At 38.7% G+C, this 23,120-nt stretch overlaps 1 protein-coding gene across 1 annotated transcript in view; it reads left to right on the plus strand.

The window, feature by feature from the left end:
* Positions 1-19,460, plus strand: part of marchf6 (membrane associated ring-CH-type finger 6) — a 65,469-nt gene extending 46,009 nt beyond the window's left edge. Inside the window, exons 16-26 of the mRNA XM_003219810.4 lie at positions 448-567; positions 1,998-2,098; positions 3,641-3,778; positions 5,082-5,283; positions 7,503-7,572; positions 11,898-12,079; positions 12,800-12,934; positions 14,316-14,405; positions 16,173-16,305; positions 16,972-17,107; positions 19,053-19,460. Of these exons, the coding sequence (XP_003219858.2) occupies positions 448-567; positions 1,998-2,098; positions 3,641-3,778; positions 5,082-5,283; positions 7,503-7,572; positions 11,898-12,079; positions 12,800-12,934; positions 14,316-14,405; positions 16,173-16,305; positions 16,972-17,107; positions 19,053-19,143 (1,398 nt within the window). The 3' untranslated portion in view covers positions 19,144-19,460. The remainder of the gene's footprint in view (positions 1-447; positions 568-1,997; positions 2,099-3,640; positions 3,779-5,081; positions 5,284-7,502; positions 7,573-11,897; positions 12,080-12,799; positions 12,935-14,315; positions 14,406-16,172; positions 16,306-16,971; positions 17,108-19,052) is intronic.
* Positions 19,461-23,120: the final 3,660 nt, after the last annotated feature.

The following is a 23,120-nucleotide window of genomic DNA, read 5'->3' on the forward strand; positions in this document are numbered from 1 at the left end:
GATTGAACTTCAAAGACTCTGGCAGAAACCAGTGCAGGTGGTCCCAGTGGTGATGGGCACATTGGGTGCCGTGCCAAAAGATCTCAGCCAGCATTTGGAAACAATAGACATTGACAAAATTATGATCTGCCAGCTGCAAAAGGCCATCCTGCTGGGATCTGCGCGCATCATCCGAAAATACATCACACAGTCCTAGACACTTGGGAAGTGTTCGACTTGTGATTTTGTGATATGAAATCCAGCATATCTATCTTGTTTGCTGTGTCATAATAAAATAATAATTATTTATTTATATCCCACCCTATCTCCGCGAGGAGACTCAGGGCAGTTTAAGGTTTACAAATGAAATGTTACATAAATGAAAAATTTAATTTGAAAGTTTTAATCCCTCAAAAATTGACCTGCATGCATTTATGTTCCCTTTCAAATGTTAATTTTCTATTTCAGGTGCTGAGACCTGGTGTCCTCTGGTTTCTGAGAAATTTAAATGATCCAGACTTCAATCCAGTTCAAGAAATGATTCATTTGCCTATCTATAGGCATCTCAGAAGGTTTATTTTATCAGTGGTAAATAAGTCGTTCCACTTTTTTCTTTTAAAATCTTGATATTCTTCTCACTGTCAATCATTTTATATTTTGATTCTGTTTAGAATGTAAGCAGGTTTTTTTACATTTGTAATTGCCAATTCACCTTCTAAAGTAGCAAGCAATTTCTGGATTTCAAATACCCAAAGCCATTAAAAACCTCAAATTCTGTTATAAAGTGCTTTGCATGCAAAGATATTGCATCTTTTACCTAGTGAGAACTCCTATATGGCTTAAACTCCAGACGTTTATACAAACTTGTATATTAGAAGTCCTCTTTCTCATCCTGTATGGAGATCTGCTCTAGATCATGATTGTAGCAGTAAAATACAGATTAGGAAAGATCCAAACAAAAATCACTCTGGACTCTTCAGATTGTATATTCAAAAATTATTCAGGTCCTAGGAAAGATCAAAAAGCACAAAAATAATGGCTAAATTCTTACTTTAGAGGCAAGCATCTGTGTTATTTTTTTCTGGAGATATTTCCTGTGGTTGCTAATCTTTTATTTTGAAGCAATGCATAATGATTTGCCCAAGATCTCACAGTGGGTTTTGTAACTGTGTGAGGGTTTTAACCCTGGTCTCCATAATTATAGTCCAAATCTCAGCCTGCCCACACTATAAAGTGTAAACCAGAACATTCTAATTTTCCTGCAGAAGCTTTGTTCTAGAATGTTTGAGAAAAGTAAATTTTACAAGCGAACTCTGATCTGCTGGCTCCTAGTTTGGAGCCTATTTTAGTAAACTACTTGTGCATGCTCCAGAAGAGAAAAATTACCAGTTTTCAAAACAATTAAGATATAAGCTGCAAAGCTAGAAAAAACTCTCTTCTCCTTGATTTTATCTGTGATCAATCATCGTTTCCCTTCTGAATTGGTAAACTAGTCGTAGGCTAGTGTTTTTCCTCTCAAGAAGAATCTTAATTGACGCTTCAAGTGAGATTTTCTTCTTATTTGAGTATAAGAACTAACCAGGAAATTCCGATGTGGCAGCAAGCTATTATTAGTAGTAAACAGGAGTAGAATTCATGTACAGGAAGTAAGCGTTGAATGACTTAGTTATGATTCAAACCTTTGCATTAATTGGATTAATTGACATGGATTGGATGAAGGCTCTTGCACAAGGTCTGATGGATGATTGGTATATGTATTTGGCGTTGCACTGTGTTAAATATTTTATATATTGTATTTTACTATGTTATTTAACTATTTTAATTGTTTTATTATTTTATTGTATTATGATATACTGGTAGTGATCCTGCCAGTTGTGTAAGCTGCACTGAGTCCCCTCGGGGAGAAGGGCAGGGCAGAAATATCGGAAATAAATAAATAAATAAATAAATAATTGTTCTGGAATATTAAATAGATTATATGTGAGGAAGTTATTCCAGATTGTTTTTTCTCATTGCAGATTGTCTTTGGGTCAATTGTCTTGCTCATGCTTTGGCTTCCAATACGAATTATTAAATATCTCCTGCCTCATTTTCTTCCATATAATGTCATGCTCTACAGGTAAGATAAATTACACTCTGAAATATTTTTTGTTTTTGAAACTAACTCCTGGTTTTATTAATATTTATTTATTAGTAATTATTACTATTATTACTAAGCTTTTGTATTGTGTTATCTAAAAAAAAATCCCAAAACTCTTGAGCTTCCCCTTTTTCTGTCAGTTTCTGATATACACAAGAGAAAACAGGAATATTTTGTTCCTATTTTGTCTAACCACATATTATACTTATAACTAGTTTATGTTTATAACCAAACCTAAAATTGTGGTTAGGTCTAGTAGCAATGTTCTAGGGGGAAAAGTAAACTTCAAACAATGACTTACAGTTTGTGTTTGTTTTTCCAGATTGTGGTATTAAATATGGATCAGGATTTGATCAAAACAATTAATATTCAATTCAAAACAGAATGAAAGATTCTGATCTCTAAACAGAAAGAGGGAAGAGAAGCACAGGGCTTTTGAGTAGTTTAATATTATTCCTGAACCAAACTATAAAAAGCTTTTGGTTTTTGTTATAAATTAAACCTTTCTAATTTCTTGTATATGTGAAGAACGAACCGTGCAGATTTTGTGTAGAAGCACCATGTATTTCATAAGGTTGCATTGCATTTGTACCCTTTTCTTGGTGGGAGACATAATGCTCTGACTTGGCCATGGTGGTCCATGCCTTAGTTAATTCCAGATTGGATTACTGCAATGCATTCTATGTGGGGCTGCCTTTGAAGACAGCCCCAAAACTCCAATTAGTACAACAGTATTGTTCACGGGAGCGAATTATAGGGAGCGGACAACAACCCCCCCCCCCCCCCCATTAAAACAGATCTACTGGCTGCCAGTAAGTTTCCAGTCCCAATTCAAGGTGCTGGTTATCACCTATAAAGCCTTGAACGGTTCAGGTCCAGCTTATCTTTGTGATCGCATTATCTACTATGAACTTGTGGGAACTTTAACATCTGTTGGGAAGGCCCTTCTCTCACTTCCTCTGCCACCCCAAACATGGTTGGTGGGGATGTGGGAGAGGACCTTCTTGATGGTGGCCTCCCGACTCTGGAACTCTCTCCCGAGAGAAATTAGATTAGCCCCTACCTTGGCCACATTCTGGAAAGACCTGAAAACCTGATTATTTCAATGTGCTTTTGACTAATTTGGCACAATTTGAGTCCTTTTACCTCCACCTATACCCAGCCATTGCACTTTATTACTGGCCCATCTTACTAGTGACCTTGAAATATATTGCACATTGTATTGCCTTGCATCCATTTTTTGAACACGCCCATTGTGCCCAGCTATTGTTTTTCAGTTGTTGTTGTTGAGTTTATGCTTTTATGATTTTTATAAGTTTTAATGTATTAATTCATTGTAATTGAATGCATCTTATGTTGTTGTATTTTATTTTTATTATTTATTTATTTATTTGACACCAATTAGTGATGTGTAGGAAATGCTTATCTACAAATGGTTAATAGTCCCCTAAACAATGACAGTTTACACTGGGGTCCCTAGGTTGTTGTTTACACTGTCTTTGCTCCCTCTTATTCCTGCAGTGATGCTCCTGTGAGTGAACTTTCCCTCGAACTGCTTTTGCTTCAGGTTGTACTTCCAGCTTTGCTTGAACAAGGACACACGAGGCAGTGGCTGAAGGGTCTTGTACGGGCGTGGACTGTTACTGCTGGATACTTACTGTAAGTGGAATTCACTCATATGCCTGAAAGAACATGTTTGAGCATTTTAAAACTAATTTTTATTCAAGGTAGCAAATCTATGGTCAAACAAAGACATATACAGAAAGACAAATTACAGTAGAGTCTCACTTACCCAAGCTAAACAGATTGGCAGAAGCTTGGATAAGCGAATATCTTGGATAATAAGGAGGGATTAAGGAAAAGCCTATTAAACATCAAATTAAGTTATGATTTTACAAATTAAGCACCAAAACATCATGTTATACAACAAATTTGACAGAAAAAATAGTTCAATACGCAGTAATGTTATGTTGTAATTACTGTATTTACGAATTTAGCACCAAAATATCATGATATATTGAAAACATTGACTACAAAAATGTCTTGGATAATCCAGAACCTTGGATAAGCGAGTCTTGGATAAGTGAGACTCTACTGTACATAAAACCAACCCCCAAAAACGAAATAAATGTTTTTTAAATACAAAAACTAACCTACAACAGCTATCAGAACTCTGTGTAATACAATAATCCTAACTACTACAACTTAACACATTCCTCTACTATACACATACAGCAATAAGGTTCCCTTAATACATTGGTTCTCAATCGGTGGGTCCCCAGGTGTTTTGGCCGACAACTCCCAGAAATCCCAGTCAATTTACCAGCTGTTAGGGTTTCTGGGAGTTGGAGGCCAAAACATCTGGGGACCTACAGGTTGAGAACCACTGCGTTAATATCTCACTATATAACCACTCTTCTATTTTTCATAATACTCTTCTAAATCAGAAAAACAATACAGATAATAGAATGTTGTCCCTATCTTTAGTGTAAAAAAGTAATAAATGCGCCTCAAGTCTTTTGTGAAATTGGTCAAGGATTTCTCCTTCATCAACATCATCGGCATTGTCCATCTCAGATAACTCTTATATCTTCAAAAGCCAATCTTCTTGCATTGGGAGAGCTGAGTCTTTCCATTTCTGGGCAAAGATGATTCTCACTGCAGCAGTCAAATACAATAGTAGCTTTGCATGTTTTCTCAACATCCCCATCAAGTAGAGTTCTTGTGCTATAGGAGTGCTTTTTCTTTTGGATATTCCAGTCAGTTGACATGACTTTTTGGTACCATAGTCATGCCATCTTTCTAGAACTGGGCATGAAAAAAACTGTTTGAAATTGATGTCATTAGTCAGTTCACGTTGTGTTGCTTATCAGTGACATTGCTTCATATTGATTATATGCTGTTATCAAGAGATGTTACAATAGCCACAGGGAGTTAATATTTCCTCGATCCTTTGTTGTAGGGATCTGCATTCTTACTTACTTGGAGACCAGGAAGAGAATGAAAACAATGCAAACCAACAGCCTAATAACCAACCTGCTCGCAATAACAATGCCATTCCAGTTGTGGGAGAAGGTCTTCACGCAGCCCACCAAGCCATACTACAACAAGGAGGACCTGTTGGTTTTCAGCCTTACCGAAGGCCTTTAAAATTTCCACTCAGGGTAGGCAGACCTTTCCAATGCTTTCTATTTATTGGCATCCTTTTTGTTTCCTTGTTTCAAGTATCTACAGAACTAATTCCAAAGGCAGTATTTTTGTGTGTATTCTTTTTCCTGTCATTTCTCCTGGACCTCATTTCAATCTTTTTTGTCACCAAACTAAATGTCATTATTATTGCTTATACTTATATAATGAAAAGACAAAAAGCTTGTTTTTTAAAGATCATGGCTATTTGCTTCCAATAGAGTCTGCTACCTCAGTACATTGTTACATTGTTGAGGTAGATTTTCTTTTATGTAACGAAGGCTGGATCTACACTGCCATATAATCCAGTTTCAGAATGCAGATTAACTGCCTTGAGCTGGATTTTATAAGCCTACACTGCCCTATAATCCAGTTCAGTGTAGTTAATGTTCATTCAGAAACTGCATTATATAGCAGTGTATATCAGGCCAAAGAGAATAGATAATGCAATATATTGGGTATAAATGTCAGAGACAGAACGCCACCAAAATAAGGTTCAACACAGTTTATTAAAGTTACAGAACCAAAAACGCCCGTAAAAGACAAAGGGCAAGGCAAACACTTGCCTTCAAAGAAAAAGAAACTAAAAAACGTTTCAAAAGATAAACCGGATCAAACTGGAGTTTAATCCGGGTTAAACCAAAAATGCTTACTTCAGCCTGGCACTTTAAACAAACAAAAGCTGGTAAACAAGATTCAAAGAAACACAAATAACTGGCAGCAGATTCCTCTCTGCTACCCAAAAGCTGTGATTGAGTAACTAAGATGTTACTCCTCCGAGCAGCGGCCGAACTCCGGGTTCAAACACATCAATCAGGGCAGCAGCGGTCAGCGGGGTCTCAATCCGGTCCGAGGTCGAAAGCCAGGTACAGATGTCTTCAGTTCACCAGTTCCACCGATAGCCACAGAAGGGATAGTCCGAGGTCGTAGTCAGTCAGTCAGTCAGTCAGTCAGTCCAGAGTAGGCAATTAGTGTCCGTCAAAAAGACGACGGAGGTCCAAGCTATTAAGATTAAACACAAGTTGCACAGGAAAAGCCCACACAGTTCCTCCCGCCGTCTATGCCCAGTGTCCTTGGTAACTTACGTATTCAGCAAACGAATCACACCCGTCTTCAGGAAGTTCCCAACAAGAGCCCAAGCGTTCGTCCAGATTACCTTGCCCAACGCAATTAGCCCTGGATTCTAAACCCCATTTTATGCCAGTTACAACTCCTCATCGCTGTCAGCTGTTACCCTAATTCCAGGTGCCTCATCATCATCATCCTCATCAGAGCTAAAACACCTTTGACTACGCCCCACAGCATCCCCAGCTGTGGATCCCGTCCCATCCCTCCAGCTCGTCCACGGGTCTAATCCTGCAACCTGCCAGTCGCCTCCCACACTATCATTGCCAGTGGCACCCAGATCCTCTCTCACACGAGTCCATTCCATGTCATCCTCCTCTGAGCTAGCCATCTCTTCCTCCATTCCTTCGGTAAAACCCTCAAAGGAGTCTTCGTCAGTTGGTTCTGCAAATAAGTCCCGCAGCCGTTTCCTTTCTCGCTCCTCAAGAGAGTCTGACTCCCGAGGAGTCTTACGACCACGTCTCCCAGTATCGGAGCCATAAGGCTCAACCATAACAATAAATCTCACTGTGTGTGTGCTAGTACTAATGAAACTCCATTTGCCACTCTGCTTTATGGTTTCTGTGTGCATATATGTGTATGTTTGTGTGTATACATGCATGTTTGTTTTCTTTCCTGGATGTTAGCATGTTTTCCTTTTACTGTCTATTGTTAAATATTGGTAGTTGTCTATGTTGTGAAAATCCTGGAATTTAGCATGATCTATAGATAGAAAGCCGAGTCCTTTATTTTCAAAAATTACAATTGTTTTTCTGTAGTGGCTGAGCACTGATCTGTGTGGCCAAATTTTAATAGTAAAACCATCAGTCTAAAATCTAGGCATAAACAACATAAAACAGACTGTTTTGTTATAAAATACTTCCAGACACATACATCTGTAGCCCTGTAGATATTTACTGGCAGTAAGTCCCACTAAATCCAGTAGGATTTATTTTTGACCAGAAATCCACAGAATTGCACTACAATTGAAATAAAGTCATCATGTTTTAACTTTTTATGTGTGACTTCTCATGAATTTGTAATTGTTTTAATGTATCCCTCTAATTGGTTATCTACTTTTTGTCTATTTCAGATATTTCTGTTGATTGTTTTTATGTGTATAACACTGCTAATTGCAAGTCTTATCTGCCTTACGTTACCAGGTATGTATTTCACAACAACCAGCTGCTTCTTATTTTAGAGAAATCCAGAAAGTTCTGAGCCTTGAGTATTATATGTTGTATGGAAGCAGTGTCAGCCTTTTTGATTAATCAAAATGTTTATTTTATGTTATTTTACCAAAGTCTTCATTCACAGTACATTAGCATTCTCTCTTGTGTTTCTTATTTTCTTGGCTGGAGAAAAGAAACATTAATTTGACCATGTATTTAAAACTTCACTGCATGTATTTTAAACAAAGAGAATCTATTATAGTCTACATAATAAGGGGGGGGGGGGGGGGAAATAGATAATTGATAATGTAAATAAGAAAAGTTTGGAATGAATTCCCTGCACAGTTTTTTCAACTTAGTAGTACAAGGATATAAAAGATGTACAAACATTGTTAACTAATGTTGATCTAAACATATGAGTTAATAGTGTTAAGCAAAACCAAAATTTACTTTCCTAAAAGGGTACTGTATGTATTTCTTATTTTATATCTCTATAACTCTTTCTCTATTTTTATATATCCATATTACATACATATACTAACGTACTTTTATATCTTATGTCTGTCCACATTGAGACATGCTGTGTATGGTTTAAATAGTTCTCATTTTTTAATGTGATTTCATAACTGGGCATGAGAAGCCTGTCTAAAATGAGATAGATGTTTTACAAACATAGATTCATTTAATTTTGGGAGGAAAACACACAGGTTTCTTTTAAATTACATGTTGGGATCTGCTTAGTCTTTGAACAGCAGTGATAATTTATCTGTAATAGCAGATAAAGACATGGTTTTGAAAGCAACCTGTTTCAAATACTGCTTACTAGGCATGGGCAAATTCCTCGGAATCGTTGTAAATCAGAATAAAATTGTATCTATTCCAATTTGTGAACGGGGTTCCGACGCGCATTAGCGTGTTGGAATTAATGCTCGATTTCGAAGTGTTGGAGCCCATTCATTTAATGGGCTCGTAATTTAGATGGGATATATGAGCAAGTATTTTTGAAGCAACCAAACTTGTTTGCAGGGAGGAGCAGCCTAGCCTGGGCTTGCCTCCCTGCCCAGTTGGTGTGGATGTTCATGTAAGGGGAGGGGTTTGGATATCCTCCTTTAAATGTTTCTGCTGCATGCCACGAGGCTCATTCTGGCTTGGAAGTTGGAGCGAGGAGGGTGACTGGAGGATGGCTGGTCTTTTGCTGCCACCTGTGCCTGCATGGCTGGCCTGTTGTTGTTGGAGAGGGACCTAGAGGCACTGGGGCAGCCATTGAAAAAAAAAAGGAGTCGACTCTTTACCAAGGAGAGAGGCATTTTTGGGGTGGGGTGGGAAAGGGGTTTTTTTGTTTTAAAAATCTTTAAAGGAGTAAAAGAAGAAGCATTCATTGTTGAGACATAAGTGGGGGTTGCTAGTTTGGGGAGGGGTTATTTTAAAAATCTGACGGGTTTTCTTCTAAAATCAAGGAGAAAGAAGCATTTATTTTTGAGACATAAGTGGGGGTTGGTAGTTTGGGGAGGGGAAAGAGGTTATTTTAAAAATCTGACGCATTTTCTTCTGAAATCAAGGTGCAAGAAGTATTTATTTTTTGAGACAAAAGTGGGGGGGTGGAAGTTTGGGGAGGGGGAGGGGAAGGGGTTGTTTTGTTTTAAAAATCTGACGCCTTTGTCCTGCTCAAAGCACTGCGTGTCCATCATTTCCAAACCCCCTCAGCTGGTGGTGTACTGCCCTCCTTGCATCTGGGGAGAGGCAGCAAACGTCTACTGAATCTTTCTCTGGGTTCAAGCCCTTTCTTTTGGGTTTGTTTGTTTGTTTGGCCTAAAGCCTCGGCAAAGCACTGCATGTCCCATCATTTCCAAAAACACTCTCTGCTGTACTCCCTTACTCTGGGGAGCCCAGCGACATTACATAATTGAATCCTTCTCTGGGTTCAAGCCCTCTGCCTTTTGAGTTTATTTGCTTATTTTGGTTGAGCCTCCTCAAAGCATTGCATGTCCCATCATTTCCAAAACCCCTCTCTGCAGTACTCCTAAGTTTGGGGAGCCTAGGGATGTTACATAGCTGAATCCTTCTCTGGTTTCAAGCCCTCTGCCTTTTGGGTTTGTTTGTTTGGCCTGAGCCTCCTCGAAGCACTGCGTGTCCCATCACTTCCAAAAACCCTCTCTGCTGTACTCCCTCAGTCTGGGGAGCCCAGAAACGTTACATATCTGAATCCTTCTCTGGGTTCAAGCCCTCTGGGTTCAAGTCACAAACTCTCCCCCCCCCCACAAAAAAAACCCCCCTATGAAACAGGAAAAACACTTTCAAACCATGAACAGATTTATTTATTTATTTGCAGCATTTATACCCCGCCCTTCTCACCCGAGGGGACTCAGGGCGGCTTACAAAAATTGGCAAAATTTAATGCCCAAAATTATTCTGAGGCTGATGGACATCTGTCAGGAGTGGTTTGATGGTGTGCTATGATTTCTGTTCCTGGTTGATAACTGTCACTTCCTAATTGGTTCTGTCACAAAAACATGGCAAAACTTTATTAGACTGCCAGAACTTTGTCTTTGTGCAAGAGACATTGTGCTATAATATCACGTTATGGTTTGCTAGGTGCCACCAATTTAACAGTTTCACTCACAAAAACAAAGTTTCTGAAGTAGAATGATAATAATAATAATAATAATAATAATAATAATAATAATAATAATAATTTTATTTTTATACCCCACCCCATCTCCCTGAGGGGACTTGGGGCGGCTTACATGGGGCCAAGCCCAGGCAACAAGCAATATAAAACTCAGCAATAAAAACAAATCATAAACAAAATCACATATACCAATAAACAATAAGCACACTTTGATAAAAACCTGGGTTGGCTCCTAAAAGGGATAGTGTGCCAGAAAAGTGCAAATAGTTTTATACAGTACAGATTAGGAAAGAGGTAAGTACCAGGGACTATTATCCCATTAAGGTGCTGGAGGAGGCATACACCTAAAGACTGTACACGGCAAGGAGTAAAAATGCTATAAAGATAGAATGGACAAAACAGGGAAACTAAGGAAATCAGTCGCCAAAAGCCTGTTGGAAGAGCCAAGTTTTCAGGCTCTTCCGAAAAATAAGGAGGGTAGGGGACTGGCTAATCTCCCTGGGGAGAGAGTTCCAGAGCTGGGGGGCCACTATGGAGAAGGCCCTCTCCCTCGTCCCCACCAACCACGATTGCGATGGTGGTGGGATCGAGAGGAGGGCCTCCCCTGATGAGCAGAGAGACCGTGCAGGTTCATAGGGGGAAATACAGTCACAAAGGTAGGTGGGTCCCGAACCGTTAAGGGCTTTATAGGTGATAACCTGCACCTTGAATTGGGCTCAGAAAATAAATGGCAGCCAATGGAGCTCCTTAAACGGGGGTAGACCTGTAATTTGCTCCAGTTAGTAGCCTGGTTGCCGAGCGCTGGACTAGTTGAAGTTTCCAGGCTGTTTTCAAGGGCAACCTCATGTAGAGTGCATTGCAATAATCCAGTCTAGAGGTAACTAAGGCATGGACCACCATGGCCAGGTCTGACTTCTTGAGGCACGGTCGCAGCTGGCGCACATGTTTTAATTGTGCAAAGGCCCTCCCAGCCACCGCTGACACCTGAGCATCAAGTGTCAGCTCTGAGTCCAGGAGGACCCCCAAGCTGCGGACCTGCGCCTTCAGGGGGAGTGCGACCCCGTCAAGCACAGGTTGCCACCCTATGCCCCGATTAGACATACGACTGACCTGGAGGACCTCTGTCTTGACTTTCAAAGTGAAGACAACCCACTTTCAAATCAGGAACAGATATCTGTAATGATTTTAAAAATTGGTTTTATATAAACTATGAAAAATTGCCAAAAATCATAGGAAAAGGGAAACATTCTGGTGGGCTAACAGTGGTAAATGTGTTCTACCACTGTAACAAGTTTCATCAGAATAGCTCAAAAAATGAGGGTGTGAGAGTCCCCTAAAGTCCCCCCCCTGCTGTTTTTCACTATTGCGCATGCACGTCCGCCATTAATGAATTAATTATGAAGTTTTGGGAAGTTTTGAATTTTTCACTTCAAAATTCGGAAATGACTTTAGAAACAAAGTGCCAGCACCCCCTACTTTCAAAGAGAGTTTAGAACATTTTTTTTTCTGGATCGCAGATGCCTACTGTTTACTGTGTTGCACTATAGAGTACTGCTGCTGAAATGCAAACCACTTGGTTTATGGAAAGTATTTCACAGTTCTGTGGATCATGGTCCAAATCCCTTTATGATTATGTTATGTGATGTTTTGTTTTTCTTGAAATGCTAATGTTTCTTTCTGTTTTTAGTGTTTACTGGACGTTGGTTGATGTCCTTTTGGACGGGGACTGCCAAAATCCATGAATTATATACAGCTGCTTGTGGACTGTATGTTTGCTGGCTTACCATTCGTGCAGTGACAGTGCTTGTTGCTTGGATGCCACAAGGCCGCCAAGTGATTTTTCAGAAAGTTAAGGAATGGTCCCTTATGGTAAGCCTTTTTGGAGCTGGAGGGTTGCATGCTGCTGTTCAGCTTGGGACATTATTCTAAGTGTGGAGTGAATAGTATTATGTCTCCCCAGAACAGTAGTGCTTAATCTTATTCTAATTCGTTTTCAGCAAAAAAAGGAAGGAGGAAAATGAAAGACCAACCAACTGGTTGAGTGACGAGGCAATAAAGCTGTCTAGGTTTAAGAAGAATACTTCCAAGTATCAAGCTTGCCTTAGAACTTCTATTTTTTGAACTGCATTCTTGAAGTTCAGAGTCTGAAAGAGATTCCTTAGTGTAAGATCAGTCAGGACATATTCAGAAGCACATCTTCCCTTTTTGTGCCATAATGTGGTCTGGGGAGCTGAAGCTTTCAAAACAGTTTCCAGTTATTATTCATATTAGGAGTCCCTGTTTACATTTAGCCCCAACCAGAATGTGCCACAGGAGGAACTTGAGTTTTGTGACCTCTTCTGTTCCTTTTGCTTTGGCTGAGAGCTCTACTGGGAGAATGGTTGATCTTGGGTTCCTTCTAAATTAGCTTGTACTTACTATTATTTTGATCATGGTTTTGTTTCTCTTTTTGCTTTTTAAACTTATTTAACTAATCTTAATTTAATCTTAATTAATCTTAATGCTGTAGGAGTGCCCATACAAACATTTTAAAGTTTGTTATGACTTTGACAAGAAACAAAGTTTTCTGTGTTTTTCCTCCCACTATAGATAATGAAAACTTTAATAGTTGCGGTGCTGCTGGCTGGTGTAGTTCCACTTCTCCTTGGACTTCTCTTTGAGTTAGTTATTGTTGCTCCTTTGAGAGTTCCTCTGGATCAGACACCACTCTTCTATCCATGGCAGGTCAGCTATCTATTTCTTGCTTTGAATGTGTTGTTGTTATAATTGACCTTCTAAATCTGGGAGGACTAATCGTCTTTTTCAATGTCACCTTAATTTATATGAGCACAATTTTTACCAATAGCAACTCTAGTAATACAAGGATGTATTTATTGTATTCGTACCTACCAGTTCACCCACCTTTTCTTTTTGCAAAAATTCAGAGGTTGGTTTTTGGAAAACAATGGCTAAAGCCATTGAATTATGGTGGTGTAGCTCATTTTTGTTGTAGTTTTCGAATTCCTGTTCTGACTGCAAGATAATAAAAATGTCCACCAAAGCTAACATTGTAGGCAGCACAGCCTGCCTCCCCAACACAGCTATTTTTGTGTTTTTGGAGAACGGAGGGATCAGCAGAGACATGTCCAGCTATTTTCTTGTAACTGGACAAGGATGTCATATGCAGAGGCCTTTTGAATTTCTCCAGATGTCCCTCACTGCACATTCTATTCCTTTAATTTCAGTAAGGTTCAGTCCCCCCGATTCTCTCAAACAATACAGAACTGGCTGTGTGGTGTGTGCGTATGCGAAGTTACACTACTTACAAAGATGAGTTTGGTATGTGGTTAGCCCTGAGAGACACAGTTGTGGAGTCATAATTATGTGATGTATATACATCTCCTGATAAAGAATGATAGCTGTTACATTACAAAGTAGGGGAAAATGACCTTAAAAATAAAAAGTCCAACAAGCATGACAATTATGCACAATAAAATTAAGATTTTAAAATGCCCATTTAATTAGGACCAAAATGAGGTTGCTGCTGACTTAGAGGAATCACTGTCAAGCTACCTGTTCAGCCTGAGTTACCTCACAGGAGGGTTGTTATGACAAGTGGTTAAAAAGTGGTCCTTAAAAAGAAAAATCATGAATGTAATATTTTTATTAAGCTTTACATTGAAATAACTGAGCCTTGTTATACTTGAGAATAAACTGCGATGCCTCATTGTTAGAATTTTTGGAAATGCTATGTCTAAATTTCATTCAAGGAATCAGCAGAATGTCTTGCCACATCTCTCAGACACTTCTTTCTTTTCTTGCTGTGTGTTGAAAAAAAGGTATTTCTAATGGCCCATAGGAAAGAATTATCTCTGGGTTTTGTCCAGTATGGATTTGTTTTATCAGTAAATTATACATTTCATCCAGTTTGTGGTATGTCCATGTTTTGCTATAGCTGTGTCTAAATACATGTAATTCAAATAAGGTGAATATATTTTGTAATTAACCCACCTCCATTTTTCTCCTTTTCCCCTGTTGTCTCCTGAGTCAAATGTGCATTTTAAGCAGATGTGTTATACAGTTTAACATGCTGTATAAATGATAACTGTTCTTTGTTTTGAATTAGGACTGGGCTCTTGGTGTTCTACATGCCAAAATAATTGCTGCCATAACTCTGATGGGTCCTCAGTGGTGGCTGAAAACAGTTATTGAGCAGGTTAGAAATTGTTTTTTTGCTTTGTTTGTTGTGGAAGAGGTAAACAAAACATACCAGCCTGTTTATGTTGCTGGCACAGCTCCTAAAATACATGTAAATGTTTGTACCTTTAGTCTCTCTTGTTTGAGTTTGGATGATACAGATTTAAATCCTTGGTTTCAAATCTGAACTGTTAAAAATTGTAAGATAACCAAATGAAAGGAAAATATTTATCTTAAAAACACAAAAAAGACAAGAGCCACTTTGAATATAAAATCCTATTTTTTCTGAGAAGAGATATACAGTATACACTGTAGTGTAGGTCAACCTCATATATAATTTGAAGTCTGGTTTTGAAGCCAGAATTACAGATTTTAATATGATCTGTGGATAAGTAGAAGTTTTGTTCCATGAAGAAATTAAAGAGCCAACACTGCCTCGGGACCATCCATCTTTCACCATTGCTACCACCACCACTACCATTTTCTCATTCAGGCATTCAAAAAATAAATAGCTACAGAATTACATCTTATATTATGAAATGGTGGAGATGTGCACACAGACATAGTCATGCCATTGGCATTTTAAGTATAGGTGATCATTGGTAGAATTGTATTGGTGGAAATGCAGAGGGTTGGCTGTAAAGATGAAATGCTAGGTGTGACTGATTGACCAATTGTCATGGGACATAAGGGTGTGATTCTGTAGCTATTTATCTCTTTGAACTCCGTGAATGGCTTCCAAGTAGACCTACAGGAATGCAATCTATTCTTTTCTTTGTTATTGTTGTTTTTTGTACCTTCAAGTATCTCTGACATAGGGTGACTTTATTACAGGGTTGTCTTGCCAAAATTTGATCAGAACAGGGGTGTCTGCCTTCCTCCGAGGCTAAGGGTCTTACTTGCCCTCAAAGTCACTTATGGGTTTCATGGCTGAGCAGGGATTTGAACTCTAGCCTCCAGAATCATAGTCCAATGCTCAAACTACTACAGCACACTGGCTCCTACATATATTATAAAGATATCACATAATCTTTTGAAAATTCCAAAATATCACTCCAAATGTATAACTTTGTTTTACGTTGGCCAGCTGTAGTCCATAATGATATATTTTTTAAAGTAGAAATGCCACTGTCCTTTAAAAAAAAAGTCCAGCTAATTGTTTCTCCAATTTTTGAATAAATTAACATACAGAAGAAATACAACCTTTTTGGAAGGGTAGCCATTCATTTTCTCTCTGTGTGTATTTACATATACAAAGGGCATATATATGTGAAGAGAGAGATTCTAATACTGTGGTCTACTGACTCATCATTCAGGTGACTAACAGCAGTTACTATATCATAATAAAATACAATACAATTCCAAAATAGCAACAAAAATGTAATGTCTGTTGCAGCCTAATGAAAACAGGGCAGATTAAAGTGGTCCTACTATCTTAAATTGTCTTTTAAAATCTAGAGTTTATGGATAAATAATTAAATTATATTCTCTTATAGGTGTGCTTTGTACAGTTAGTAGTCTATCTGCAGATATCTCTATTCTCTTTCTTATTTGAGTCTTGATTACCTTATCCTTAAATTGTTTATTTCTGTATTGAAAAACCCATTCAGAATGTTTATTGTTTCACTCAGCGAAATATATTAGCAGCCTCGCTTAAAATTAACAAGGCTTAAGGGTTCTTTTATTATTCCTTTATAGACATGAAAATGTACTAGGTCTGTATTAAAAAATGTAATATCCTATTCTCAATAGTCTTTCTCTTTTCATCTTGACTTTTATTTCTTAGGTTTATGCAAATGGAATACGGAATATTGATTTACACTTTATAATACGGAAGCTTGCAGCGCCTGTTATCTCAGTTTTGTTGCTTTCCCTGTGCGTACCTTACATCATAGCTTCTGGTGTTGTACCTTTACTAGGTAAGTGCAAATTGCCATGAAAATTTTATCATTTAGACACTGGGCTTGATTAAGATGAAACAGGAGAAATACAGGATCATCAATCTTCCTTTGAATGCTAAATGCTCAGTTGGCACAATTCAAATAAGTGCTCTGTCAAGTATATCTTCAAGCTTCTTCATAAGCACAAGCTCCATATTATATATCATATTTTGTTTCTTGCCCAAAGGTTCAAGAACAATTTCATTTGCTAGGTCAGTGAAACATTATGTTATAAATTGGAAAGTCAGTGTAGTCTGTGGTCCATCAACAATGAAGTCATTTTGTTTTCTGCTGTAGGTGATACTTTAAATCCCACTGTTATGTTCAAATTATATATAACTGTCCCTTAAAAATATATTTAGGAATATTTGCTGAATATGAGGGCCATAAATCAGAGTGCAAAAGTGCCAGGCTTGATAGGAACACAGTTGATATTTCAGTTCAGTTGTTTTCCTTGAAATATGCTGGTGCAGGCATTAAGTGTTACAAGCACTAACATAAACCATTTGATAGTTCAGTTGTCTGGCTGTAGTTCATTAAGATAGAAAAGGAGGACATGATCACAATTATTTTTGATTTACTGCAATTCAATGTTTGAAATAGAAATGCCTAAATTAATCACTCTCTCCAAAAATGTATTTGCAGGTGTCACTCCTGAAATGCAAAATCTAGTACAGCGTCGGATTTATCCTTTTCTACTCATGGTGGTGGTTTTGATGGGGATCTTATCCTTCCAGGTCCGTCAGTTCAAGCGCCTTTATGAACACATTAAAAATGACAAGTGAGTACTTATTCTAAGTAAGATTCATTAGTTCAGCAATATTAATAATAGGCTCCTAAAAGTTTATGTAACTTAGATCCTGGGAAGGGATGAACACAATGCAGAGCTCTTGGAAGTGTTTTATTTATTTATTTATTTGCAGTATTTATATACCACCCTTCTCAACCCCAAAGGGGACTCAGTGCGATTCACAGTGTTGGCGACAATTCAATGCCCTCAATTAAAAACAGTATAAAACATCAAAGTCAACTCTCCCCTAATAAAACTTTAAACATTATTAAACACATCATACAAAATAACATCATATATCACACAAAGACATATCCATAAACAGTCCTGGATTATTCTCCTTTCAACTTTCACTTTAATTTTTTAAAAGATATTTTAAAGATGTTTTTAAATTGTTAGATTTTAGCCTTTCTTGTAAGCTGCCCCGAGCCCTAGGGGAGTGGTGGCATATAAGCTTAAATAATAAATAAATAAATAAATAAATAAATAAATAAAAAATTTTTAAATATTCCTATGATGGGCCGAACACCTGGTTTCACAGCCAGGTCTTTAGCTGTCTCTTAAAGGTCAGGAGGGAGTAGGCCGACCTGATCTCACTCAGGAGGGAGTTCCACTGCCGTGGGGCTACCACCAAGAAGGCTCTGTTCCTCGTCTCCACCAATCACATCTGTGAGGCCGGTGGGGCCGAAAGCAGGACCTCCCTGGAAGATCTTAAATCTTCGAACTGGTTTATAAAGGGCAATACGTTCGGACAGGTAAGTTGGACCGGAGCCGTTTAAGGCTTTATAGGCTAAAGCCAGCACTTTGAATCGTGCTCGGCCAGTGGAGTTGCCACAACGGGGGTTGTAGGCTCGCTGTGCGATGCCCCAGTTAACATCATGGCTGCTGCGCATCGGACAATTTGCAGCTTCCGAACAGTCTTCAAAGGCAGCCCCACATAGAACACATTGCACTAGTCTAAACGGGATGTAACAAGAGCGTGGACTACTGTGGCCAAGTCAGACTTCCCAAGGTACGGGCGCAATTGGCGCACAAGTCTTAGTTGTGCGAATGCCCTCCTGGTCACCGCCGACACCTGGGGTTCCAAGCTCAGTGATGAGTCCAGGAGGACTCCCAAACTGCGAACCTGTGCCTTCAGGGGGAGTGTAACCCCATCCAGCACAGGCTGTAACTCTATACCCTGTTTGGCCTTGCGACTGACCAGGAGTACCTCTGTCTTGTCTGGATTCAACTTCAATTCGACACAGTGGCCAGGCACCGGTTCAGGACCAGAACAGCCTCCTTAGTAGCTGGTAAAAAGGAGTAATAGAGTTGGACGTCATCTGCATACAGATGACACCAAACTCCAAAACTCCAGATGATCTCACATGTAAATGTTGAACAACATGGGGGACAGTACTGAACCCTGCAAGACTCCACAGGACAATGGCTGTGGAGCTGAGCAGCTGTCTCCCAATAATATTATAGAATTCTGTAATATGCTTCCAAAGTATTTAGATCTAATGACATAGTGATAGAACAGCGGTTTAGCTTTGTAGTAGTTTGAGTACATAGGATTAGTAAAGTGTATCTTCCTGCTGCCACTGAAATAGTGAAGGCTTTTCTTCAAAACATCTGTGGAATCAGACATTTTATACAAAACATACAATGTTGTATTACAGCAGCAATATCTAGGTTCTCTACATTTGGAATGGAGAAATAAATCATTGCTACTGACCAGTCATTGACTGTTCTTTACATGGATATTGAATTTTCTTAGACAGAAGGAACTTCTGTATTTTCACTGGATAGATGTTGTTTTGATATGAACCTTGGAAAATAAGTGTAATAAATACTAACACTACCAGTAAAGTATTTCAAAACCCATAGAGGAAGTTTCCTCTTTCACTACGTTAAGACTGACAAGTGACAAATTGAAATTGCTTTTAAATCCTAGATACCTTGTTGGACAGCGACTTGTGAATTATGAACGAAAAGCTGGGAAACAAGCAACATCACCGCCGCCGCCCCAGTCTTCACAAGAATAGAAATGGTCACATGGAATTACTTGATCTTCCCTTGCCTTTGTGTCCTTTTTCAAAGACTTGTCTTCATTCTTTGGGTGTCTTTCCCAACAGTCCTCTCAGCTGGGTTTTTATCTTTTAATTTTTGCTTCTTTTCTCATGGCATTCAGATAGCAGTTAAGGCTGTGCCCCTTTTACCTGCATTTTCTGATGTTATCAGTGCTGAGATCTGTAAATGTGTAAATAGCAATACCCGATACCCTAAAAACGTGGATTAAAAATGAATGTTCATTGTACATCTTTAAAAGAATATTAATTTATTAAATCTAGTTGTCACTTTATTTTGGATTGTTGTTCCTTTGACGTATGTGCCACAAAGCAATACTGCAAGAGATGAGATATGTATTTTTTAAAAACCCCAACCTTTTTTTTTAATGGTGGCCTTGGCCATTTCCAAAACATCATGTTTGGAAAGCTGAGGGTTCATTGCAGAAATGAAATGAAATTACCCTTACAGTCAGCAGTAAAATGGCTGTGGCAAAAACACATGAACTTTATCTGATTTTTAAAGCGTTTTATATAACATTACAGCTGTTGTACATTTTTGTTTGATTATTTTCCCCATGTGTCTGAATTTGTAATATTGTATGGTAACTGCTAGATCAAGACAATTTTTCTCCTTGAAACACTTTTGGCATTGCTTGTTTGGCTGTGAGGCATTAATTCCTTGGCACTGGAAGACAGAATTTTAATGAATTTCTAAGCACTTAAATCAAAGTTCATTAGAGCTAAGTTGCAGGAATACTTAAATCACCTAATTGAGAGATTTGTGGAAGAATGTATTTCTAGCACATGAGCCAATATTTCTTTTTCTTTTTTTACATCTTTGAAACTGTACAGTTTAAGTGCTAACAGGGATTTATTTACTCTAGAGAACAATAAAGGTTATCTGACATGTTTATCAAGAGTGCAAGGAACTTAAGAAATTAACGAAACATGCTGTGAAAAACCCCTTTTCTTCCAAATGGTCTGCAACATTTTCACGACCAAAGTTGCAAATTGTATTATGGGCTCTAAAAGACCTCACATTAAAAATGAACTCTTCTACGTCTAGAAATGGTCAGCGTTAATTCTGCATGGCAGTCATGCTAGGCATTTTGATGAGTTAGTAGATGATGGGGAAAGAACCCACATCACATTAATTAACAGCAGGAAAACAAAACATTTTTTTAATTCACTCTTTGCAATGATAATACCAGACAAGAAACCCAAATCAAATTCACCGGTATTTGATATTTTTCTATGTATTTCCTGCCCATAGTAATGTATTTTATATCTCAATAATTTTGAGACACACAAAGAGGGCTGTGCTAAAGTTTTAAGTCCAATTCATGTGTGTGGTTAAGATAGTCACTATCCTGTTTGAAAAGTTGTTGACTATTTTAGATGAGTTGTACAAGGAGATATTAATGGAATGCAGTTGTGTGGCCACCAAGAACTGTGTCCTTGAAATGTGTAGCTGATTAGATGTGTTGCTTAGAATACCAGGGAAATTAATCTATTTGTATATTTGCAGAGGAACTTGGATTCTAGATTTTGGACAATCTGTGCTTGTGCTCAGTGCAAATATGTAATAGAAAAGGGATTGGGTTGTTCAACCAGAAACCCGCTACTGGTGTTTTTCAGCATTACCTCATTTCACCATTGGGAGCTTATACATTTCTTTTTCAATTTAAAAAATGATAGTTATGAGAAGATGGCCAAAGTACTTGCTTCTGATTCATTGTATGCAAATCTTAATTTTGAGTCTTTTGTGCCTGATAATTTGAAACACACAAATATTATACATTTCAGTCTATACAGAGATACTTTCCTGTATACGACTTATGTTTTACCCCAATACTCCATTTCCTGGTAGCAAATGTGTTCAGTCAATTGCACAAAAACCTGTCTTTGTCTAAAACAAAAATTCAAGCAGTCTTACCACTGGGATATTGTGAAAAAGGCTACAGTTTCTCCTGTAGCATTTTGCAGTATATTGTAATTTTGTGCTTTTATCCCAGACAACCTGGTCGTCAACCATTATTAAAGTTTGTTAAGAAAAAAAGCCTTGGCACTTGATTTTTTATTGCTGCTGTTTTAATATGACCAGGGCGAAGAATGTTCCCTTTATTATTTGGGTATAATCAGTATTATACCCTTTCATCTAAATGTTTATTCTTCGTTTAGGGAAGACCTGTCAAAATTTGCCAAGGGAAAAAAATCTGAATTGTGTAAGTATCATTTACACAAATTAAACATATTTGCTTCATATAGGATGCTTTATTATCAGGTCCTTCATCTCACTGCTAGTTTTATGTTTTTAGAAGTTTATTTGCTGCATTAAAGACTAATCATGTTATTTACTGTAGGTGACAAGGTCCCCTGACATTCTCAGAATACTTCATTCTGTTCGAAATACTGAATTTTGTGGCTTGCAGTGAAATCATAGAATGCATACAATTCTGCCAGAGGAAAAAATATTTTCAAAGTTTTGGTAACTGCTTCAACTGGTAACAATTTAACATCTTAAAATATGTTGTGGATGTCCTGACAAAAAGTAGCATTCATAGAATCATAGAATCATAGAATAGTAGAGTTGGAAGAGACCACATGGGCCATCTAGTCCAACCCCCTGCTAAGAAGCAGGAAATCGCATTCAAAGCACCCCCGACAGATAGCCATCCAGCCTCTGCTTAAAAGCCTCCAAAGAAGGAGCCTCCACCACGGCCCCGGGGAGAGAGTTCCACTGTCGAACAGCTCTCACAGTGAGGAAGTTCTTCCTGATGTTCAGGTGGAATCTCCTTTCCTGTAGTTTGAAGCCATTGTTCCGTGTCTTAGTCTGCAGGGCAGCAGAAAACAAGCTTGCTCCCTCTTCCCTATGACTTCCCTTCACATATTTTTACATGGCTATCATGTCTCCTCTCAGCCTTCTCTTCTGCAGGCTAAACATGCCCAGCTCTTTAAGCCGCTCCTCATAGGGCTTGTTCTCCAGACCCTTAATCATTTTAGTCGCCCTCCTCTGGACGCTTTCCAGCTTGTCAACATCTCCCTTCAACTGTGGTGCCCAAAATTGGACACAGTATTCCAAGTGTGGTCTGACCAAGGCAGAATAGAGGGGGAGCATAACTTCCCTGGACCTAGACGCTATTCCCCTATTGATGCAGGCCAGAATCCCATTGGCTTTTTTAGCAGCCGCATCACATTGTTGGCTCATGTTTAACTTGTCCACGAGGACTCCAAGGTCTTTTTCGCACACACTGCTGTCAAGCCAGGCGTCCCCCATTCTGTATCTTTGATTTCCATTTTTTCTGCCGAAGTGAAGTATCTTGCATTTGTCCCTGTTGAACTTCATTTTGTTAGTTTTGGCCCATCTCTCTAGTCTGTCAAGTTCGTTTTGAATTCTGCTCCTGTCTTCTGGAGTGTTAGCTATCCCTCCCAGTTTTGTGTCGTCTGCAAACTTGATGATCGTGCCTTCTAACCCTTCGTCTAAGTCGTTAATAAAGATGTTGAACAGAACCGGGCCCAGGACGGAGCCCTGCGGCACTCCACTTGTCACTTCTTTCCATGATGAAGACGACGCATTGGTGAGCACCCTTTGGGTTCGTTCGCTTAGCCAATTACAGATCCACCTAACCGTAGTTTTGTCTAGCCCACATTTTACTAGTTTGTTTGCCAGAAGGTCGTGGGGGACTTTGTCGAAGGCCTTACTGAAATCCAGGTACGCTACATCCACAGCATTCCCTGTATCGACCCAACTCGTAACTCTATCGAAAAAAGAGATCAGATTAGTCTGGCATGACTTGTTTTTGGTAAATCCGTGTTGACTATTAGCAATGACCACATTTGTTTCTAAGTGTTCGCAGACCACTTCCTTAATGATCTTTTCCAGAATTTTGCCTGGTATTGATGTGAGGCTGACCGGACGGTAATTGTTTGGGTCGTTCTTTTTTCCCTTCTTG

The sequence above is a fragment of the Anolis carolinensis genome, chromosome 4 (genome assembly GCF_035594765.1).
Source record: "Anolis carolinensis isolate JA03-04 chromosome 4, rAnoCar3.1.pri, whole genome shotgun sequence".
Taxonomy (NCBI): domain Eukaryota; kingdom Metazoa; phylum Chordata; class Lepidosauria; order Squamata; family Dactyloidae; genus Anolis; species Anolis carolinensis.